This window comes from Sminthopsis crassicaudata, chromosome 2, assembly GCF_048593235.1.
Source record: "Sminthopsis crassicaudata isolate SCR6 chromosome 2, ASM4859323v1, whole genome shotgun sequence".
NCBI lineage: Eukaryota > Metazoa > Chordata > Mammalia > Dasyuromorphia > Dasyuridae > Sminthopsis > Sminthopsis crassicaudata.
In genome coordinates this window covers 654,898,636-654,915,886 of record NC_133618.1, presented here as the reverse complement: position 1 = coordinate 654,915,886, position 17,251 = coordinate 654,898,636, and the positions used below count along the sequence as shown (strand labels likewise).

Below are 17,251 nucleotides of genomic sequence, written 5' to 3'. Positions count from 1 at the left end.
CACTAGTTTTCCACAGGGAAAGGATTTCTTCAATGGCATCTTGGAGAGGGAAGAAGGTTGGTGTTATTGCTCATGCAAGGAAGTACTAGAGCCAAGGGAACAGGGAGCAAAGGAGATTTGACTCTTTAAACCCCTCACCATTTCCAGACATTGGCAGAGGGTGGTATACATTTGATAGGAAGAGGATTGTGTAGAAACCATGTGGAAATAAGGCCTCCGGTGTATTTTAAAAATCAAGAAATGATATTACAGTATCCTAGTATGAAGTCCATAGTCCTATTTGAATCAAAAACTTAATCAGTCTTCCTTGAATGAAAAAATTCATCATTTCCAGAGAAGGATCTTGATTCTCTGAACCTAAAAAACAAGTTAAGTCTTATTTGTGCTAACCAAACTATGAGGAGAAAAATTTTTTTGTTTAATCTGATTAGGGAGGTTTATTGAGTTTTGACCAGATTCAAAGAGGAGTAATTATTTTAATTTTCTTTACTTTTTTAATGATCAAAAATGCATTTTCTCTCCCTTAAACTTCCTTTCCCTGTTAAAAAGAAAAAGGAAATGAAAACCCTTGTACCAAATATGCATAGTCAAACAAAATTAATTCTGCACTTGCCATGTTGCCAAAAGTCTGTGTCTTCTTCTGCTCCCTGATTCCATCACCTCTCTATAAAGAAATAGGTAGCATACTTCATCATTGTTCCTCTGTAATTATGATAGATCATTATGTAGATCAGAGTTTTTAAGCCTTTCAAAATAGTTTTTTCTTTTATAATTATGATATTACTGTAAAGTTGTTTTCTTGGTTCTGCTCACTTCACTCTGTATCAAGCTCATACAAGTCTTCCCAAATTTTTCCTAAAACAGTCCCTTTCCATCATCACAGCACAACAATAGCCTATTACAGCCATGTAATATAATTTCTCTAGTTTTTCCCCAAATGGTAGGCACTTCATTAGTTTCCAATTTTTTTGCCACCATAGGAAGAGCTGCCAAAATGTTTTTGTATTCCCTAGGTCCTTCTCCTCTTCTTTTAAAAAATTTATTCATTCATTCCTTTATTCTTTCATTTATTTGTTTAAGCTCTTGGGAAAGTATTTAGTTAAGTAGTGGAATTGCTGGATCTAAGGGAATACACAATTTAGTAACATTTGAGGCATAGTTTCAAATTGCTTTCCAATATGACTGGAACAAATTCACAGCTACACCAGCAGGACCCTAATGTGCCCATTATCTCTCACCCTCTCCAATACATGTCATTTTCCTCTTTTGCTATTTTTTTTCCAGATCCGAGGAGTGAGGAAACCAGAGCTCAGAATTATTTTAATTTGCATTCTTTGACTTTTAGTGATTTGAAACATTCTTTTCTCATGGCTATTATTGATAATTTAGATTTCTTTAGAAAATTGCCAGTTCACATCCAAAGGGCAATAGTTAAAAGAGAGAGTAATTAATTTTGAGAAGAAATTTTCTCCAAGGTTATTCATTAACATTACTATTGTTCTGTCTAAGTAAAACAAACCTCCCAAACTTTGCTAAAGAATTTTGTCTTTGTTTCACAATTACTCTGAAATGTTGATTGAAAACTACTTAGGTCAAAGAGAATTCTGATTGGCCGAGAGAACTCTGTTAATATGAACTTCTCTCCAAGAAGAAAATATGATGGAGGTGGCCAATATAAGAATTTGTTTTTCTTGACTCTGAATAGTTGTTGAAAGAATTTTGTTTTTTCTGTTTTTTCTTAAAGGGAGGAAGATGGAATGAAAAGAGAAAATAAACTTTGCTAATTGAAAAAAATTAAATAAAAAGAAATGCATATATGCAATAAATTGTCTCTGACAGATTTTGGCTTAAAATGGAGAGTATAAAGTTTGTGTTCTACGCTTATTCAGAATTTCCCCGAATAAGTTGAACTTTTTCATGGAATATAAACCATGGGGTAATTCTATGATTCCTAGGACCAGGGAAGCTATGTAAGGCTATGGGGGAAAAAAAGATCACCAGAATGTCCAAGGGTTGTCCTAATGGATTAATTTAGAGCCTCATGTGTTTTTACTCAATCCATTTTCCATGCTCCTTGCACTTTTGTCTGTGACCCAATTTGGGATTTTCTTAGCAAAAATTCTGGACTGGTTTCTCATTTAATTCTCCAGCTTATTTTACATATGAGGAAACTGAGGCAAATAGGGGTAAGTGATTTTCCAAGGGTATCTGAAGGATCTGAAACCAGATTTGAACTATGGAAGATGAGTCTGGATTGTTCGTATTTTGGATTTGACACAAGTGAGACTCTGAAGCTCCAGAATGTTCCCTGATGGATACTTGCCATGAGAATGATGTGTCCCTATATTCCTTCTTCAGTGTGCCAAAAAGAAGGGAGGTGGCTAAAGGTAAAGATGTGTACCCACATGTTCTATTCTTCCCCTTTCTGCCCCCAACCCCGTGCCTGGAATCCTGGGCTGATTCTGTGAGGAGGTTTTTCAGGGATGACTTTGTCTTCATTTCTGATTGGGTTCTACAAGAAACTTGGTCTCTCTGCCCTAAGGGAAGCCTAAAGTGGTGATTGAATATCAATAGCTCAGGAAGGGTTCATTATATTAGCCTAAGTATTCTCATACATTAGTCTGACTATTTTCACATATCATATTCTCTTACATACATTTTCATACATGGCCAAAGTATTCTCTTCCTGATAGCCTAGGACCACAAAAGCTGGACCACTAGTAGAGGGAGAAAATATTTGCTGATCCTGATGCGTCCCAGTTTTCCATGGAAAGGTTGGAATGGATAAACTGGAGGGCATGGATCTCTGGAACACCAATCAGAGGCTAAAAATAGATCAATGAGACTGAAAACACAAATGGCCCCCAGATCACTGCTGCCACACTCTCCTATTTGTTTGTAAGATGTAGGAAGAGCCAAAATGAAAACGAGTTGGAGTTACCTATAGCGGAGTGTTAAAAAGCAGCCAGAGTAAAAACAGATGTCCCTTGGAACACTGTGTCTGAAGAATTTGGAAAATTGTGAGTTGTGGTCCACAGATGTGGCGATGGAAGGCCTGGTGGGGAGGAGCAGCCCAAGACATTTTGAGTCATCCTGGGGCAGAGATGGCCCCTTCCTTTTGTCTCCTTCTCCCCTCCGTCTCTTATCTCTTTGGGTTTTAACGAACCTGAAAGTGTAATCCCATGCTGGTTATTTTCTCTCTTCCCTGCAGGCTATGTCCCCCTTGGTGGGGATGCCATTTTGGTGGCACTTTATCACTGAGAACTGGGTCAGAATCTCACATCAGGCACTTGCTAGCTTTGTAACCCTGAAAGTCCTTTAGTCTTTCTCAGATTTTGTAAAATAAAGGGGTAGAACTCAAAGACCTCTGAGATTCTTTTCAGCTCTAAAGAATGTTGCACTGATCATCCCTATTGGACAATTTCCTCCCTATGTTAAGGGAATTTTGGAGGAAATCATTAGGGGCTATTTAGGAATTTTAGGGTTTGTTTCTTTCCTCAAAAAATATTTTTTAATCAGTAAGTCCCTGTGCCTGAGCGTCTTCATCTGTAAAATGGGGGTAGTAATAACATCTCCCTCCCAGGATTGTCATGACAATCAAATGAGATAATTTTCAAAAGGCTTTGCAAATCTTAAATACTGGCTAGTATTATTAATAAATGTCTATTGGATTTCATTGTAAGCTACCCGATGAATTGAAAGAGTGAGCTCCTTGCCTGCCTCTTACATTGGGAGTTCCAGGAACTCTGCCTCCCACCTTTTCCTCTCTCTTGGTCCAAAAACAAAAATTCATTTGCCCAGAAGCTGCAGAAGGGAAAAAGGTGTAGGGAGTGCCATCCTAGTGGTAATCATGGAGAGAAAGGAACAAATCATGAGGATTTGGGCACAAGGGAGCACAGATGCCAGAGATTGGCTCAGGAGTCAGTGAAATCTAGGTCTTGGTTCAGCTATGATTAGAAAACAGAGAGAGATGAAACTTCTGGGGTGAGGAAGCCAAATATTACCTTCCCCACATTGGAGAAAAGGAGCAGGAATCTTGAGAAATTGGTACCTTAGTGAATCCCAGCCCTGAGAATGGATCCTTCCCACTGACATCTGGCTCTAGTTCCTTCGCCTGTGGGCATCTTTCCCTGGAGGACATCTGTATCATCTCAGCTCCCTCTACTGGCTAAAATGTAGACTTCTTGTCCCTGATTTTTAAAACGTGGCCTCCTTTTGGACTGCTCCCCAAATTCAAGCTTCCAGTCTCAAGAGAACTCTAATTCTCTGTCGATTCGTTTATAGAGGGGCTCGATAAGCTCAGTCCGGGGTGAAGCTCACCTTACAAGTCTGCCCAATTCTCTGCTTCATCTCCACGACTCGGGTGCCCCCAAGAAAGCGACCTTCCACAACTTTACCACTAGTCTTATATTCTAAAAATCACTTGACCTATTAACAGAAAGGCAGTGTGACTTCCAGGGTGGAGCGCTTTCTTGGAGCAGGGGACAGTGGAGTTTAAGCCCTAACCATACTGGCTGGGTGACCCGGGGCCTATGTGATCTCTTAACATCTGGAGGCCACTAAGACAGTTACAGAGACCATGCTGACTACAGTGGTAAAGGGAACTTCCTCACCTGGGAGTTCCCTATCAGTGAAATCACAGGCCCAGTCCTACCTTCCAGTAATACTTTATTCTACCGCCAGAGTAAGAAGTGTGTCATGGAATCTATATACACATTTACTCCTATATGCACAGAGACATGGGGCTCCTAGAGCATGACGATTTATGTGTCTCATTGGCTTCCTAGAACAGCAGTCTGGGCCACAGCAGCTTGACATGCTCTAGAACATAGGAAGAATATAGAACATTACTTTAGCTGGTAAGCTAAGGGCCTGGCGTAGCCCATGAAATAAACATAGGATAAACGGAGGAAAATTAGATTCAATCTTTTTCCATTTATTAGAAAATGGCTCTACCCCAGTTGATATCCCTGCTCTATCCCGTCACGACACCACTATTCTCACAACAACTGAAGTTCCAAATATTTATGTCCTTTATTAATGACCCTTCAGACACTGTTTTGCTGTTTATGACAAGTGTTAGGGGGAAAAGTTTATGAGATGGGAAATAAAGCAGTAGCTGGGGGCAGGAAACCAATAGCAGGAAAGAGTTTCTTACAAGTTTGTTTGGGCCCTGCAAACACAGACAACAAGTCCATTTTTGGTCTGATGAATTAATTCTTTATTATAGATTGAGACCAAATTCTTCTATGCATAAAGAATCTTTTTTTTTTTTTAACAAGTCGAGTAAATTCACCTGTTAAACATCAACTCTCAACCTTTCCCGCCCCTTCCATTCTGATTCCCCCTTGCTTGATATCTATATCTCAGGGTCCATTTGTAAACAGTGAGGGCTGCCAGTCTTCTGCAAGGCAGGTGGGAAGGGGAGACCCTAAAGGGGTCTCTATTCCCAGCTACCTGCCCAGTCAGAGCCTCCCCATCTCCCGCCCCAGCCGACTGTCCAGGACTTGGAGCTGCCTGAGGAAACCCGAGTTTGGGCAAATATCTCGGTGGGTTTGCACCGTCTGAATGGCCTCCACCAGGGTCATATTTTCACAGATCATGAGGTATGCCAGGACAAGTGTGGCAGACCGGCTGACTCCCATGGCACAGTGCACAAATATGCGGCCTGCAAGTAGAGACAAAAGACAAGTTTTGAACAAGCCATAATCATACAAGAAATATGAGAGATGAATGCTCAGTCGATATGGCCCCATTCAGATCCCCTAGAAATTAGAGACAAAAATGTCAACTAAATGGCCCCATTCACCTAGAAATTAGAGGCAAAAATGTTACTAAGGTGGATAACTGGAACTTTGCTCCCAGTCACTTGAAATACAAAGGATGCTAATCCCGAATGTCAGTCAGAGACTACAAGTAGTCTTCATGTCCAGACTTTATTCCCTCTTCTTCCAAAGCTTCTAAGGAATTGGGCAAAATCTGAGAAAAGCTCCTGTCCTTCTGCTGGGGAAAGCTCAGGCCTTGAGAGAACTGGTCAGTGCTTACTAACTAGGACCTTTCTCCTTGCTCAGTCCATTATCTCCAGAGGTCTGGTGTCCAATAAAGAGTAGAAATTGAGATTGCATGACTATGAATGGTCCCAACAACACAAGGAACTTTTTCCAAAAGTGGAAAGCTAAGGAGAAGAGCTCTGTCCAGAGTGGGTTTCAGTGATCTATTCCAGTCTTGAGTTTATTTGTTCCTGAGCAGGTATGGTTCTCTCAGAGTATGAATGGGCAGCCCCAGGGTTAACACTGGGGTAGAGTGAATTCTGATAGTCAGCTGAGTCAGAAGAGGAAGGGGAAGAGATGGTTCTCTTATAGACAGAACCCAGAGAATTTCCTCATCTGCAAAATGGTTAAGTTAAATAAAATGACCTCTGGGTTCCCTTCTAGCTCCAAATCTGAGATCTGGTGGAGGACAAAGACTTGTGACTTGTGACTTCTTCTTGTTCAGGTGTTCACACACCTCCACAGAGCACAGCACGTCAAATCCTCCTAGCCTTTATTTGACGTGAGTCCAAGTTCATTTTCATTGTTTCCATGATACCATCTATCCCTCTCATCCTCTGCTATCCCTTTTTCCTTTTCCTTTCAATCTTTTCCAACATCAGGGGCTTTACCAATGAATGCCATCTTCTCATTATATAGCCAAAGTATTTAACCTGCAGGTTCAATATTTGACCTTACAGTGAATAGCCTGAATTAATTGCCTTAAATATTGACTGATTTAGATTGCTTGCTGTCTTTGGGAGAGAAAAAAATTTAGAACCCAGAGTTTTGCAAAGATGAATGTTTAAAATGATACTGAATATATTCAGAAAAGTAAAATACTATTTTAATTAAAAAAAAAACTATTGATTTGATCTCCTTGCTGTCCAAGAGACTCCCAAAAGTCTTCTTTAGAAAGTATCAGAAGTTGGAAGTGGATATCTTCAACATAAAGACTCAATGATGGACAGAAACAACTACACCCAGAGAAGGAACACTAGGAAGTGAATGTAAAATATTAGCACTACTGTCTATCTACCCAGGTTACTTATACCTTCGGAATCCAATACTTAATGTGCAACAAGAAAATTGGATTTACACACATATATTGTATCTAGGTTATATTGTAACACATGTAAAATGTATGGGATTGCCTGTCATCTAGGGGAGGGAGTAGAGGGAGGGAGGGGAAAATTTGGAAAAATGAATACAAGGGATAATATTATAAAAAAAATTACTCATGCATATATACTGTCAAAAAAAATTCTAAATAAAAAAAAAGAAAAGAAAGTATCAGAAGTGTGGGGATCCTTACAGTACAATTTTTACAGTATGACTGTAAACCGTTGCTTTGACTAAATGGACCTTTGTCAGCAGGTTACTGTCTCTACTTTTTAGTGTGCTGCTCAGATTTGCCTTTCAAGGAACAAGTGTCCTTTAATTTTCTGGCTTTCAATCACATCTGCAAGGATCTTTGAGCCCAAGAATATAAAATCTGATACTGCTTCCATTTCTTCTCTTGCTGTTTGACAGGAAGTTAAGGGACTAGTGGCCAAGATCTTAAGGTTTTTATATGCTAAGCTTCAAACCAGTTTTTTCACTCTTCTCTTTCCCTCTCATCAAGAGGCTTCTCAATTCCTCTTCACTTTCTGCCATCAAAATGGTATCATCTGTATATCTGATATTTCTACCAGCAACCTTAATTCCTGCTTTTGATTTATCTAGCCTATTTCACATGATGATGCATATAAGTTAAATAAATAAAGTGAAAATATGCAGTCTGAGTGTTCTTTCCCAATCTTAAGTCAACCTATTGTTTATTTTGGGATCCAACTTTTTTCTTCTTGACCTGCATTCAGGTTATGAGTCCAGTACTCCCATCTCTTTGAGGACGTGACAGATTTTGTTGTGATCCATATAGTCAAAGGCTTTATTTCATGTTGTCAATGTAGCAGAAATAGAAGTTTTTTCTGGATTTTCCTTGCTTTTTCCATAATCCATGAATGTTGACAGTTTAGTCTCTAATTCCTCAGACTCTTCAAAAACTGGCCTGTTCTTCTGGTAATTCTTGGTTCACATGTTGCTTAAGTCTGGCTTGCAGAATCTTAATCGAAACCTTGCTGGTATTGAAATAAGCACACTTGTTCAGTAATTCTTTACCATTGCCTTTCTTTAGGATTGGGATATAAACAGCTCTTTTCCAATGGCCATTTTTATTTTCCAAATTTTCTGGCATATTGAATGCAGCATTTTAGCAGCAACATTTTTTAAGGGTTTTAAACAATTTGACTCCACTAGTCTTATTGTTAATAATGTTTCCTAAGACCCAGTTGATTTCATTCTCCAGGATGTATGGCTACAGATCAGTAAACATGGTTTTTGGTGATAAATTCTTTTGTACGTTCTTGCCACCTCTTCTTTTATTAAATCTCTATCATTTTTAATTTGATCATGTCCATTTTTGCATGAAACTCTCCCTTGATATCTCAAATTTTCTTGAAGAAATCTCATCCTCATTCTATTTTTTTCCCATTTCTTTGCATTGTTCATTTAAGAAAAGTTTCCTTATCTCTTCTTGTCTGCACAGCATAGCTCATAGTTTCATTGAACTCTGCAAGCCCCTCTACTATTACAAGATGGTAATTGAGGAAATCGAGGTAGGGAGAGAGAACTGTATCATCTTGGGCAAACTGTCCTGATTCTAGTAGTTAAGTTCTAGAGCTGAAGTCACCTCAGAAGTCATCTAGACAAGTGCCCTCATTTTACAGATTAAGAAACTTAGACCCTGAGAAGTTAAGTGAGTTATTTGAAATCTCACAAATAGTAAATGTCAGAAGTAGAATTTGAATTTATGTCCTCAAATATAGAGTTTTTAACAGTTTTCCCATGTTGCTCCTAAGGAAATCCAGACAGCTGGCATTAAAAAAATAATAAAACCCTGAAATTCAAATACAGATAATTAGTATTTAGCATCCCCCCATCCTTTTACCTTGGGGCTGCCCTTTTGTGAATGAATCCTTTTCTCTTTCAGAGTTGCTCTTGATGTCCATTATAACTTGATGGTCACTCGTGGGCACATAAGTGCACAGATATACAAAGTACATATCTCCCAACCGTGTACCACACAGGGATGGCCTTTCCAATTGGACAAGGTCTTACTGGGACAAAAGACCCTCTATGTGGAACTGGCCCTCCATGCTGATTCCTTATCTGGTATCCCAATTGTTCACCAACCTTTCCCCACAGACTTCTCAGGAAACCCAACTTATGTCTAGTGCATAAGGGCCAGATAACTTATTCAGCAACAGTTTTCACTCAGTGATTCACTGACCCTAGTAAAGGCTCTAGACAAAGCTTCTGGAGACTACATCACTGTCATCTGTTCCAATTGGGCAGGGATGAGAAGATGAGACAGAGAAGAATGCTTGTTCTCTTATTTCCTGATCAAATATCACCTAAATGCAGATTTTGCCTTAATAATATGAATATATCTAGGAGAGAGAAAAGCAAAAACTGCTAAAAACCCATTCTAGAGAAGGTCATTTTTACTTCTCAATTGAGGGAGCTTCAGTTTCCCAATCCCCAAAATAGGAATATTTTTTACTTATTAGGCAGCAGTATATAATGAATGGCGCTACAGGCTCAAAGTCAAGAAGACTTCTTGCCTCTGGCCCATCCCAGTTGGGAGATTCTGGGCAAAATCACGTAACTTCTCAGTGCCCCGAGAAACTTTTCAGAGTGTAAATTGTACAACAATCACTAATTCACTCTGGCAGAGGGACTTGACTTGCCAAGAATGGCACTGACTTTGGAGTCAGAAAACCTGGTTCACATCCCATTTTGGACACTTCCTGTATGACCCTGGGGATCATTCATTTAGTGTCCTCCATTTTCTTCCCATCTGTAAAATGAGGGAGGTTGGACCCCATGGCCTCTTAGGCCTCTGCCAACTCTGAATATAGGTTCCTCTGAATACGATGTGGGGCAAATGGCTCTGGACCCCAGTTTCCTCAAATGCAACATGAGGAGGCTAGAAGGAGCCTGGGGCAATGGAATAACCAGGGATTTGGAGTCAGAGGGCTTGACTACTTGCCTGGTGCTGGGCAAGACAAGTAAGACAGGTAAACTGTCCACAGAAGGGATTTGGACCAGATGACTTAGGGCCCATTCCAGCTCTGAGCCTATAATCCTCTCTCTAATCTTTCCCAAATGGTAGATTACAGAGTATTTGTGCTTTTCTGAGGTAGAGAAGGGAGGAGAAGGTGGCTGAATATCTGAGAAGGTTTCCCATTCACCTGGTCCACTTAGAATGGACCCAGCTGGCTCTTCTGGAAGTGTCTGACTCCTAATCTTGGGAGCCATTTGTCCAGCTGGCTCCTGGGTCCCTCCCTCAATTTCTTCTAACCCTCTCTGAAACTTAACACCATAACCAGGAAAGAATGAGGAAGAAGAGGAGGAAGAGAAGGAAGAAGAGATAAAAAAGAAGAGGAGAAGAATGAGGAGGAAGAGAAAAAGAAAAGGAATAAGAATAGGAAGGAGTAGAGCAAAGAGGGAGAGGAGGAAGCATCAGTCCTGACGTCAGGAGAACCTGAGTTCAAATCTGTCCTTAGACACTTAACACTTCCTAGCTGTGTGACCTTGGGCAAGTCATTTAATCCCAACTGCCTCCGCAACCAAAAAAAAAAAAAAAAAAAAAAAAAGGAGAGGAGGAGAAAAGGAAAAGGAAGAAAAAGGAGAAAGAAAAGGAGGAAAAGAGGAAGAGGAGGAGAAGGAAGAGGAGAGAAAAAAAGTAAGATTAGTAAGAAGAAAAGGAGAAATAAGAAGAGTAGAAAGAAGTGAAAGTGGAAGAAAAAGAGGAGAAAAATAGGAAATAGTAGAAGAAAAGGGAGATGGTGAAGAGAAAGAGTTAAAGGAATAAAACAAGAAAGAGAACAGGAAGAGAAGGAAGAGAAAGAGGAGGAGAAAGAAAAGAACAGGAAGAAGAGAAGGAAGAGGAAAAATGAGATGATAAGGTGGAAGAGAAGAAGGTAGAGGACAGGAAGAGGAGAAGGAAGAAAAGGAAAAGAAGGAATAGGAGAAGGAGAAGGAGGGAAAAAGTAGGAGACAGTGGAAGATAAGGAAGAAATGATTAAGAAGAGAAGGAAGAAGAGAAGAGGAAGAGAAGAAAGAGAACAACTAGGAGGAGGAGAAAAAAGTAGATAGTGGAAGAAAAGGAAGAGATGATAAAGAGAAGAAATTGAAGAAGAGGAGGAAGAGGAAGGAAAAGGAGGAGGAAGAGGAAGAGAAGAGGAAGAAGAGAAGAAAGAAGTAATGAGAGGAGGAAGTAGAAAAGGAAGAGGAGAAGAAGAGGAAGGGGAGGAGGAAGAGCAGGGAAGGTTCACCTTGATTGCTGAGGGCAGTTCTTATATATCTCGCTGCAGGCAGGAAGTAAATGCTGAGGTCGAAGAAGGGGTTGTCGTCGGCCTCGATGCCATAGTATTCCACGGGCATCCCTCGGTAGAATTTGGCGCCCGTGTCAACGTGGAACCTGCCAGCAGCCACATTCACGATGTGGGTGATCCCCAGCTGACAAAGCTTACTCTTGTCCCGGGCTGCGTATCTGGAGGGGGCACAAGGAGGGAGAGACATGGGGTGCCTGCTGGCAGCGTGGCAGGTCTGGCAGGGGCCCTGGGCAGGGGGCCGCAGAGGACAGGCTGCTGGACTGGGGCACACCCACAAGGGCTTTTAGCCTGACTCTGAGTGGTTGCTGGCAAAGCAGCCAAGAGTGCAAGCATTATTTATTAGTGAGCTGGCTCCCTAAAAATCTTTCAGGGAGATACGGCTATTGTGACCCCCATTTTACAGCAGGCAGAGGTTACATGACTTGCCCAGAACCACCCACGGTAAGTGTCTGGGGCTGTATCTGAGCTCAGCTTTAGGGCTCCATCCACTAGGTCACCCAGTTAAAGGCTCGGAGGCTTGGTTTCAGCACCTATAAAATGGGATGGGGGCTAAATCTGTGATTCCAAAGTAGAAGATAAGGAAATTCCTAGCCACGCAGATCACCACCTTCCCTGTGTCTTGGAGGGTTGCTTTAGGCCTGTTACAGGTGACATACCTGGAGAATTCGCCCAAATGGATCTTTCTATATATAATATATATATTCTAGACATAGAATATTATGTAGATATACTAAAATAGAATGTAATTATGTATTAATAATAATATAATTTTATTCCATCATCCTGGAAATTAGGTTTAAACATGAGACCCTTCCCTCTTGAAAATTCTGTAATTCTATGATAGGAATCATAACTTTACTTTCCTCTCTCGGGTGTTTTCCCTCATTCTTCCCTCTCCTAGCAGGGAGCTGAGCCTTCCAACCTTGTCTCAGGAGGAAGCATCCCTGAGAAGACCCCTGCCCATCACGGCTTCCTCAGGGGGTGGAGCCCCCTCCCCTCACGGGTAAGTTGGGGAAGGCTTACGCGTCTCCCAGGTAGAGGTTGGGCCAGACCTCATTGATGTGGCTCATTGAGGAAGCCCTTCGAATCCACAGCAGGCGCTGCAAGTAGGCCAAAGTGGGTGTCTGGTAGGGGACAAGATTCTGGGTGCTAACTCGGGTTGCCCCATGGATCTTGGGCCTCCGCAGGTCCTGTCTCTGCAGTGAATCCATCCTGGAAAACAGGGGAGGGCATCCCATTGCTGTCCTTGTGGTGTCCCTGGGTGAGGGAGGAGGGAAGGGGGAGGGAAGGGGGGAGGAGGAATGAGTCCCAGAATCCAGGAAAAGTGTCTCATGGCTTTTGTATCATTTTATAGAGGGAGGGAGAGACAACTGTCTCTCTTAACTGTGAAGGAATGAGTGATAGACATCTGTGCTTTCATCTAATCAACCACAGGAAGGAACTTGGAGCTGACTCTGGGAACTCTGGAAAGAAGGGGGCCTGGGAGGCCAAAGAATTGGAGATTAAAGGGTCAGCAGTTGCAGAAGCAAGGCTGGAGCCTTGGTCCAGATGCTCCCCCGTCAGTACTCGGCCAGCCCAACAAGGCCCTGGGAGTGACCTGCAAAGGGCTCCCCAGTATCATGGTCCAGGGGAAATGGCTCTGGACTGAGACTCGGAAGACCATCGCGTCCCAGGAGCTCCTCCAGGAACCGGAGGGGATCACTGAGGTCATCACCAAGAACCTTCCACCCTACAGAACCTCAGAGCTTGCTCTGTCCCATGGGGATCTCGATTAGAGTTCAGCTTCATAGCTGTGCTTTCTGGGGGTAAAGGACAATTTCTCTGGGTCTCCATTTTCATGTCCCCAAAATGAATGGGTGCTGGGAGGTCGGTTAACTGAACAGGGCTCTGAGGACTAAGCGGTTGGACTAGGTTGATCTTTAAAACTCTCTCCCATTCTGTAATTCCACACCTCTGCCTTACCTGGATGGCAGGTAAAGGCTGGATGTCTTGCCCAGTTCCTCCCCCACTGTCTTGCCTGGCTTAGCCATGAGAGGGAGGAGTCCCTGCAGGTGACCCCTGCAGGTTTTACATTATCCCTTGCCCCCTATTCCCAAGGGCCCTGTTTGTGTTTCAAGGAAAGCTACCTTTCCCCTCATTTTTCTCCTACACTAGCATCTTGCTGCCTCCCAACTGGGGTCACTCAGGGTCTTATTATACTGTGTCCCATTGGCTACAGAACTTAGCCACATACTTTTCTGGCATCTGAACAGCTCAAGCTAACCTGCTCTGGTTGTCCCAGAGTTCTTCTAGGGTGTGGAAGAAAACAATGGTGGCAAGAGAAAATATCGGGTTTTGTCTTTGGATTATCCAGAGTGTGGAACAGACTAAGTGCTTAATATTTGCTGAACTGAACAGGTAATTTCCCCCCATATATTTCCCAGCAAAATCCAGTTCTCTTTAAAACAAAAACAAAAAAACTTTAATTTATTTTTTTCAATCACATATGGTTTTCAACATTTATCTCTGTAACTAGTTTTCTTTCCCCCAACAAAAAAAATAAATCACCCTCCCTAATTTCCTTTTCCCAAACGCCCTGAGTGTCTGACAAACGGATGAACTTAGGCTGAGTTGTTTTCCCTTCATTTCAGTTATGAACATGACCCACCTGGAAATTAGGGTTAAGCATGAGACTCTTCCCTCCTGAAAATTCTGTAATTCTATGATTTTAAAATTATTACTATGATTATTATGGAATATATACTGTTCTCAGTTAATTGCTTGCTAACTGAACTTCAAAGGATGTTTTTTAAAGGGCTACCATTCAAGGAAAACAGCCTATAATCTTCCTTTGTAACTTTTATACCAGGCCCTGATTGTTAGGCTCCTGATTAGGAGATAAGCAGAAATTGAGTTCAAGGGAACAATTTGGAAACTAAGGGTGTATGTAATTTGTTATTTATGGGAATGTGTACCAGACATTCCCCAAATAACTCTGCTGCTTTGAGAGGGATGATGCCTTAAGGCTATTGTTCAAAGCCTTTATGACAACAAGCTGACTAGTGGAGCAAGACTCGGGGAGTAGGATGCGGGTTGGGAGAAAAGTGTCTAAAAGAAAATGATGTGATTTCACAATTTTTAACAAGAACCAATTTTACCTGGGCAAGGTGCACCACCACATGTTGGGTATAAGCCAGGCTGGAAGAATTCAGTAAACATGGAAGGCTCGCTGTCTCCTGAGCTTCTTTTCATAGTACATAGTGGATACAGTGCTTGCATGTATGTCTCTAGGTCCCAGGGACACCTGGCCTGGGTGTAGGGGGTAGGCGAGGGGGTCCAAGTCCTTCTCACAATTTTCCCAAGTAAGGTTGGGGAATCAGTAATATTCTTGAGACACTCACAAGAGGCTGAAGCAGCTGAATCCTATGAACCTAAATGACTTCTACCTAGGTCAGGGACAATAATGCCCTATACTATTCTCCGTCTGCAAACGGGGCTATACCCAAGAGTGTGGTTGATGTAACCAGGTTCCTCTCCCAGCATCAGGAGTTCTTGGCTGACCCTGCCCCTGGGACTGCTGGTTAAAAGGGCCATTACCCCGCCACGAGTTCCTCCCCCTCAGTTCCCCATTTAGACCCTCACTTCTGGTGGCAGTGAACCTTCCCTTCTCATTGAAGAAAGGTTAGAGACAGCCTTAACCTTCCTCCCCTCCTCCTCTGCATTTCTGAGTTATAGCCAGAACTGTCATTCTGGGGTGGCAGGGCCTTGGTAAGTACAAAAATGGGGATACTGGCTGTGTGTGGGGGGGTTACATAGAACAGGGCTTCTTAAACTTTTTCCACTCTGACCTTTTTTCACCTGAGAAATTTTTACATTACCCAGGTATATAAAAAAAAAGTCTACAAATCATGTATGTACTGATAATAAATCATAATTTCACAACACCACATTCAGTTATGAGACTCCATATGGGGTCGCGAACCACAGTTTAAGAAGCTGGGATCTAGAGCCAGCTGTGTAAGGAAATCCTGAAAATTGGCGCTTATACAATCGTGGGGTCGTCCACATGAGGGTCCGGTGTCCACCTGACTTTGACCTCCCACTGTGCACACCATGATTAGGCCATGTGGGATGGAGGTGGTGCCTTCTTTCTCAGGTCACCCCCACATCCAGGGGTGTCAGTGGGGGACAGCACAAAAGGGAATATTCTTCCCCTTGGTGGGGTAAAGGCCTAGAATATCAGCTTGAAAATTGAGAGCAGGGATGAAGAGACTCCTACAGACTGAGGGACCTTTCCCAACTCTCACAGCCAGCTGGTGCCAGACATAATTGTTGACCCAGAGTGTCGAACTCTTAGGAAACCCTAACTGTGGGCTTCTGCAGATTTCCCAGACTCCAATTGGGACTAAACTCAAGCCCAAGGAAGGACTGCCTGATGCTGGAGGAGGCCTCCAACTCTTCCCCAGTAAGGGGCATCTTACCTATAGGTAACCCCACCTACCTAGAGCATGATCTAGGGCTTGAGTCTGGAGGCTCTGGGGGCCAGGGCAGTGCTGGACTCAACAGTAGGGATCGGAACAGGGGGCTGAGGTTCCATCCCAGAACACAGATGCTGTGAAGCGGCTAGAGTTCCAGCTGCTCTACCTGGAACCCCTGGGGGGAGGGGGCAGCCAGGTTGGGGGTCCTGGGCTACCCTTGCCCAGAGGGCTGCAGCTTCATCCGGCTGACTTCAGGCACTTGCTGGCCCAGGGCAGACGGCAGAGTAAAGGGGCCCTGGAGAAGGGGTGATAGGAGGTGGCAGTGGGTAACGAGGGGTAGCCAGGCCCCCGGGGCTGCTCCCTCCCTGATCCTGGATGCTCCCCGGAAGCCCTCGGCCCCAGCATCCAGACCCCCGGTCTTCCTGGTCCAGTTCCCATAGAAAGACCCGGTCCCACCCAACTCTTCCCCTGCCATGCCTTTCTGGCCCTCCCGAAATCAAATACAGGGTAAGGCTACCCTCCCGTGGCCAAGCCCATGCTCTGCAGCCGACCGCCTGGAAGGTGGATGAGCAGCCCCCGGATCCCGGACCCAGAAGGCCTTTCCGCAATTACAACCACCTTTCTGCCCCCATAGTCCTCCCCTGAGCCAATGACTGGGCAGCTGCCCCTGCAGGAAGGACTACTGAGCTAAGGGGTCCTGGGCAGCTTCGGAATCTCACCAGAGAAATGATTTTAAGGAATCAGAGGATCTGGGTTCAAAATGTAAAATGTGGAGTTTGGACTAGACCAGTAACATCTGGTTCGAGATCCCTAATTCTGAGCTCTATGGCCCCTTTTGGCTCTACCTCAAGGATCTTACGGATCTTCTCGGGGACCCTCCTGACCAGGGCTATTGTTTCTGCCTCAGCACCAGGGCAGGGGGGGGGGGAGTGGGAGAAGGGATGAGGTTATGGGGGAATTCTTACTCTTTCAGGGGATATGCCCCCATCATTCCCTTGGGACTGAGGCCCTGGATTTCCAGGGACAGAGGCAGACCTCCTCACTGCTCTGAGGTGCCCATCCCAGCTAAGATCTGGTCCAAGTCATTTCTCCTTGGATTTCTGTTTTGGAGGAACTGGAAAGCAGGGATTTGTGCTTATAGGAATAATCCAGTCTAGCCCAGGGAAGGTATAAAATTGTCAAGAGCTCTGAAAGGGAAAATTTATTCTAAGGTTATTAACCTGGGGTCTGTGAACTTTTTTTTAATAGTTTGATAAGTATTTAATCCTATACATTTTATTTTATGCATTGAAAAACATTTTGAGGGCTCCACAGACTTCAAAAG

At 43.1% G+C, this 17,251-nt stretch overlaps 1 protein-coding gene across 3 annotated transcripts; it reads right to left on the bottom strand.

Moving 5' to 3' along the window:
* Nucleotides 1–5,197: 5,197 nt before the first annotated feature.
* LOC141558905 (dual specificity protein phosphatase 13B-like) lies at nt 5,198–16,034 on the bottom strand. Of its 3 annotated transcripts, XM_074296762.1 has the most exons (5): nt 15,951–16,025; nt 14,608–14,647; nt 12,494–12,682; nt 11,411–11,628; nt 5,198–5,668 (listed from the first exon to the last, which is right to left on the bottom strand). In XM_074296762.1, the coding sequence occupies exons 2-5, from the start codon at nt 14,628–14,630 to the stop codon at nt 5,466–5,468; spliced, it is 633 nt and encodes a 210-aa protein (XP_074152863.1). In that variant the 5' UTR covers nt 14,631–14,647; nt 15,951–16,025; the 3' UTR covers nt 5,198–5,465. The 3 variants fall into 3 exon arrangements, with proteins under 3 accessions (XP_074152863.1, XP_074152862.1, XP_074152864.1); XM_074296761.1 differs by lacking the exon at nt 14,608–14,647 and having other exon boundaries at nt 12,494–12,727; nt 15,951–16,034; XM_074296763.1 differs by lacking the exon at nt 14,608–14,647 and having other exon boundaries at nt 15,951–16,034.
* Between the last annotated feature and the right edge of the window lie 1,217 nt (nt 16,035–17,251).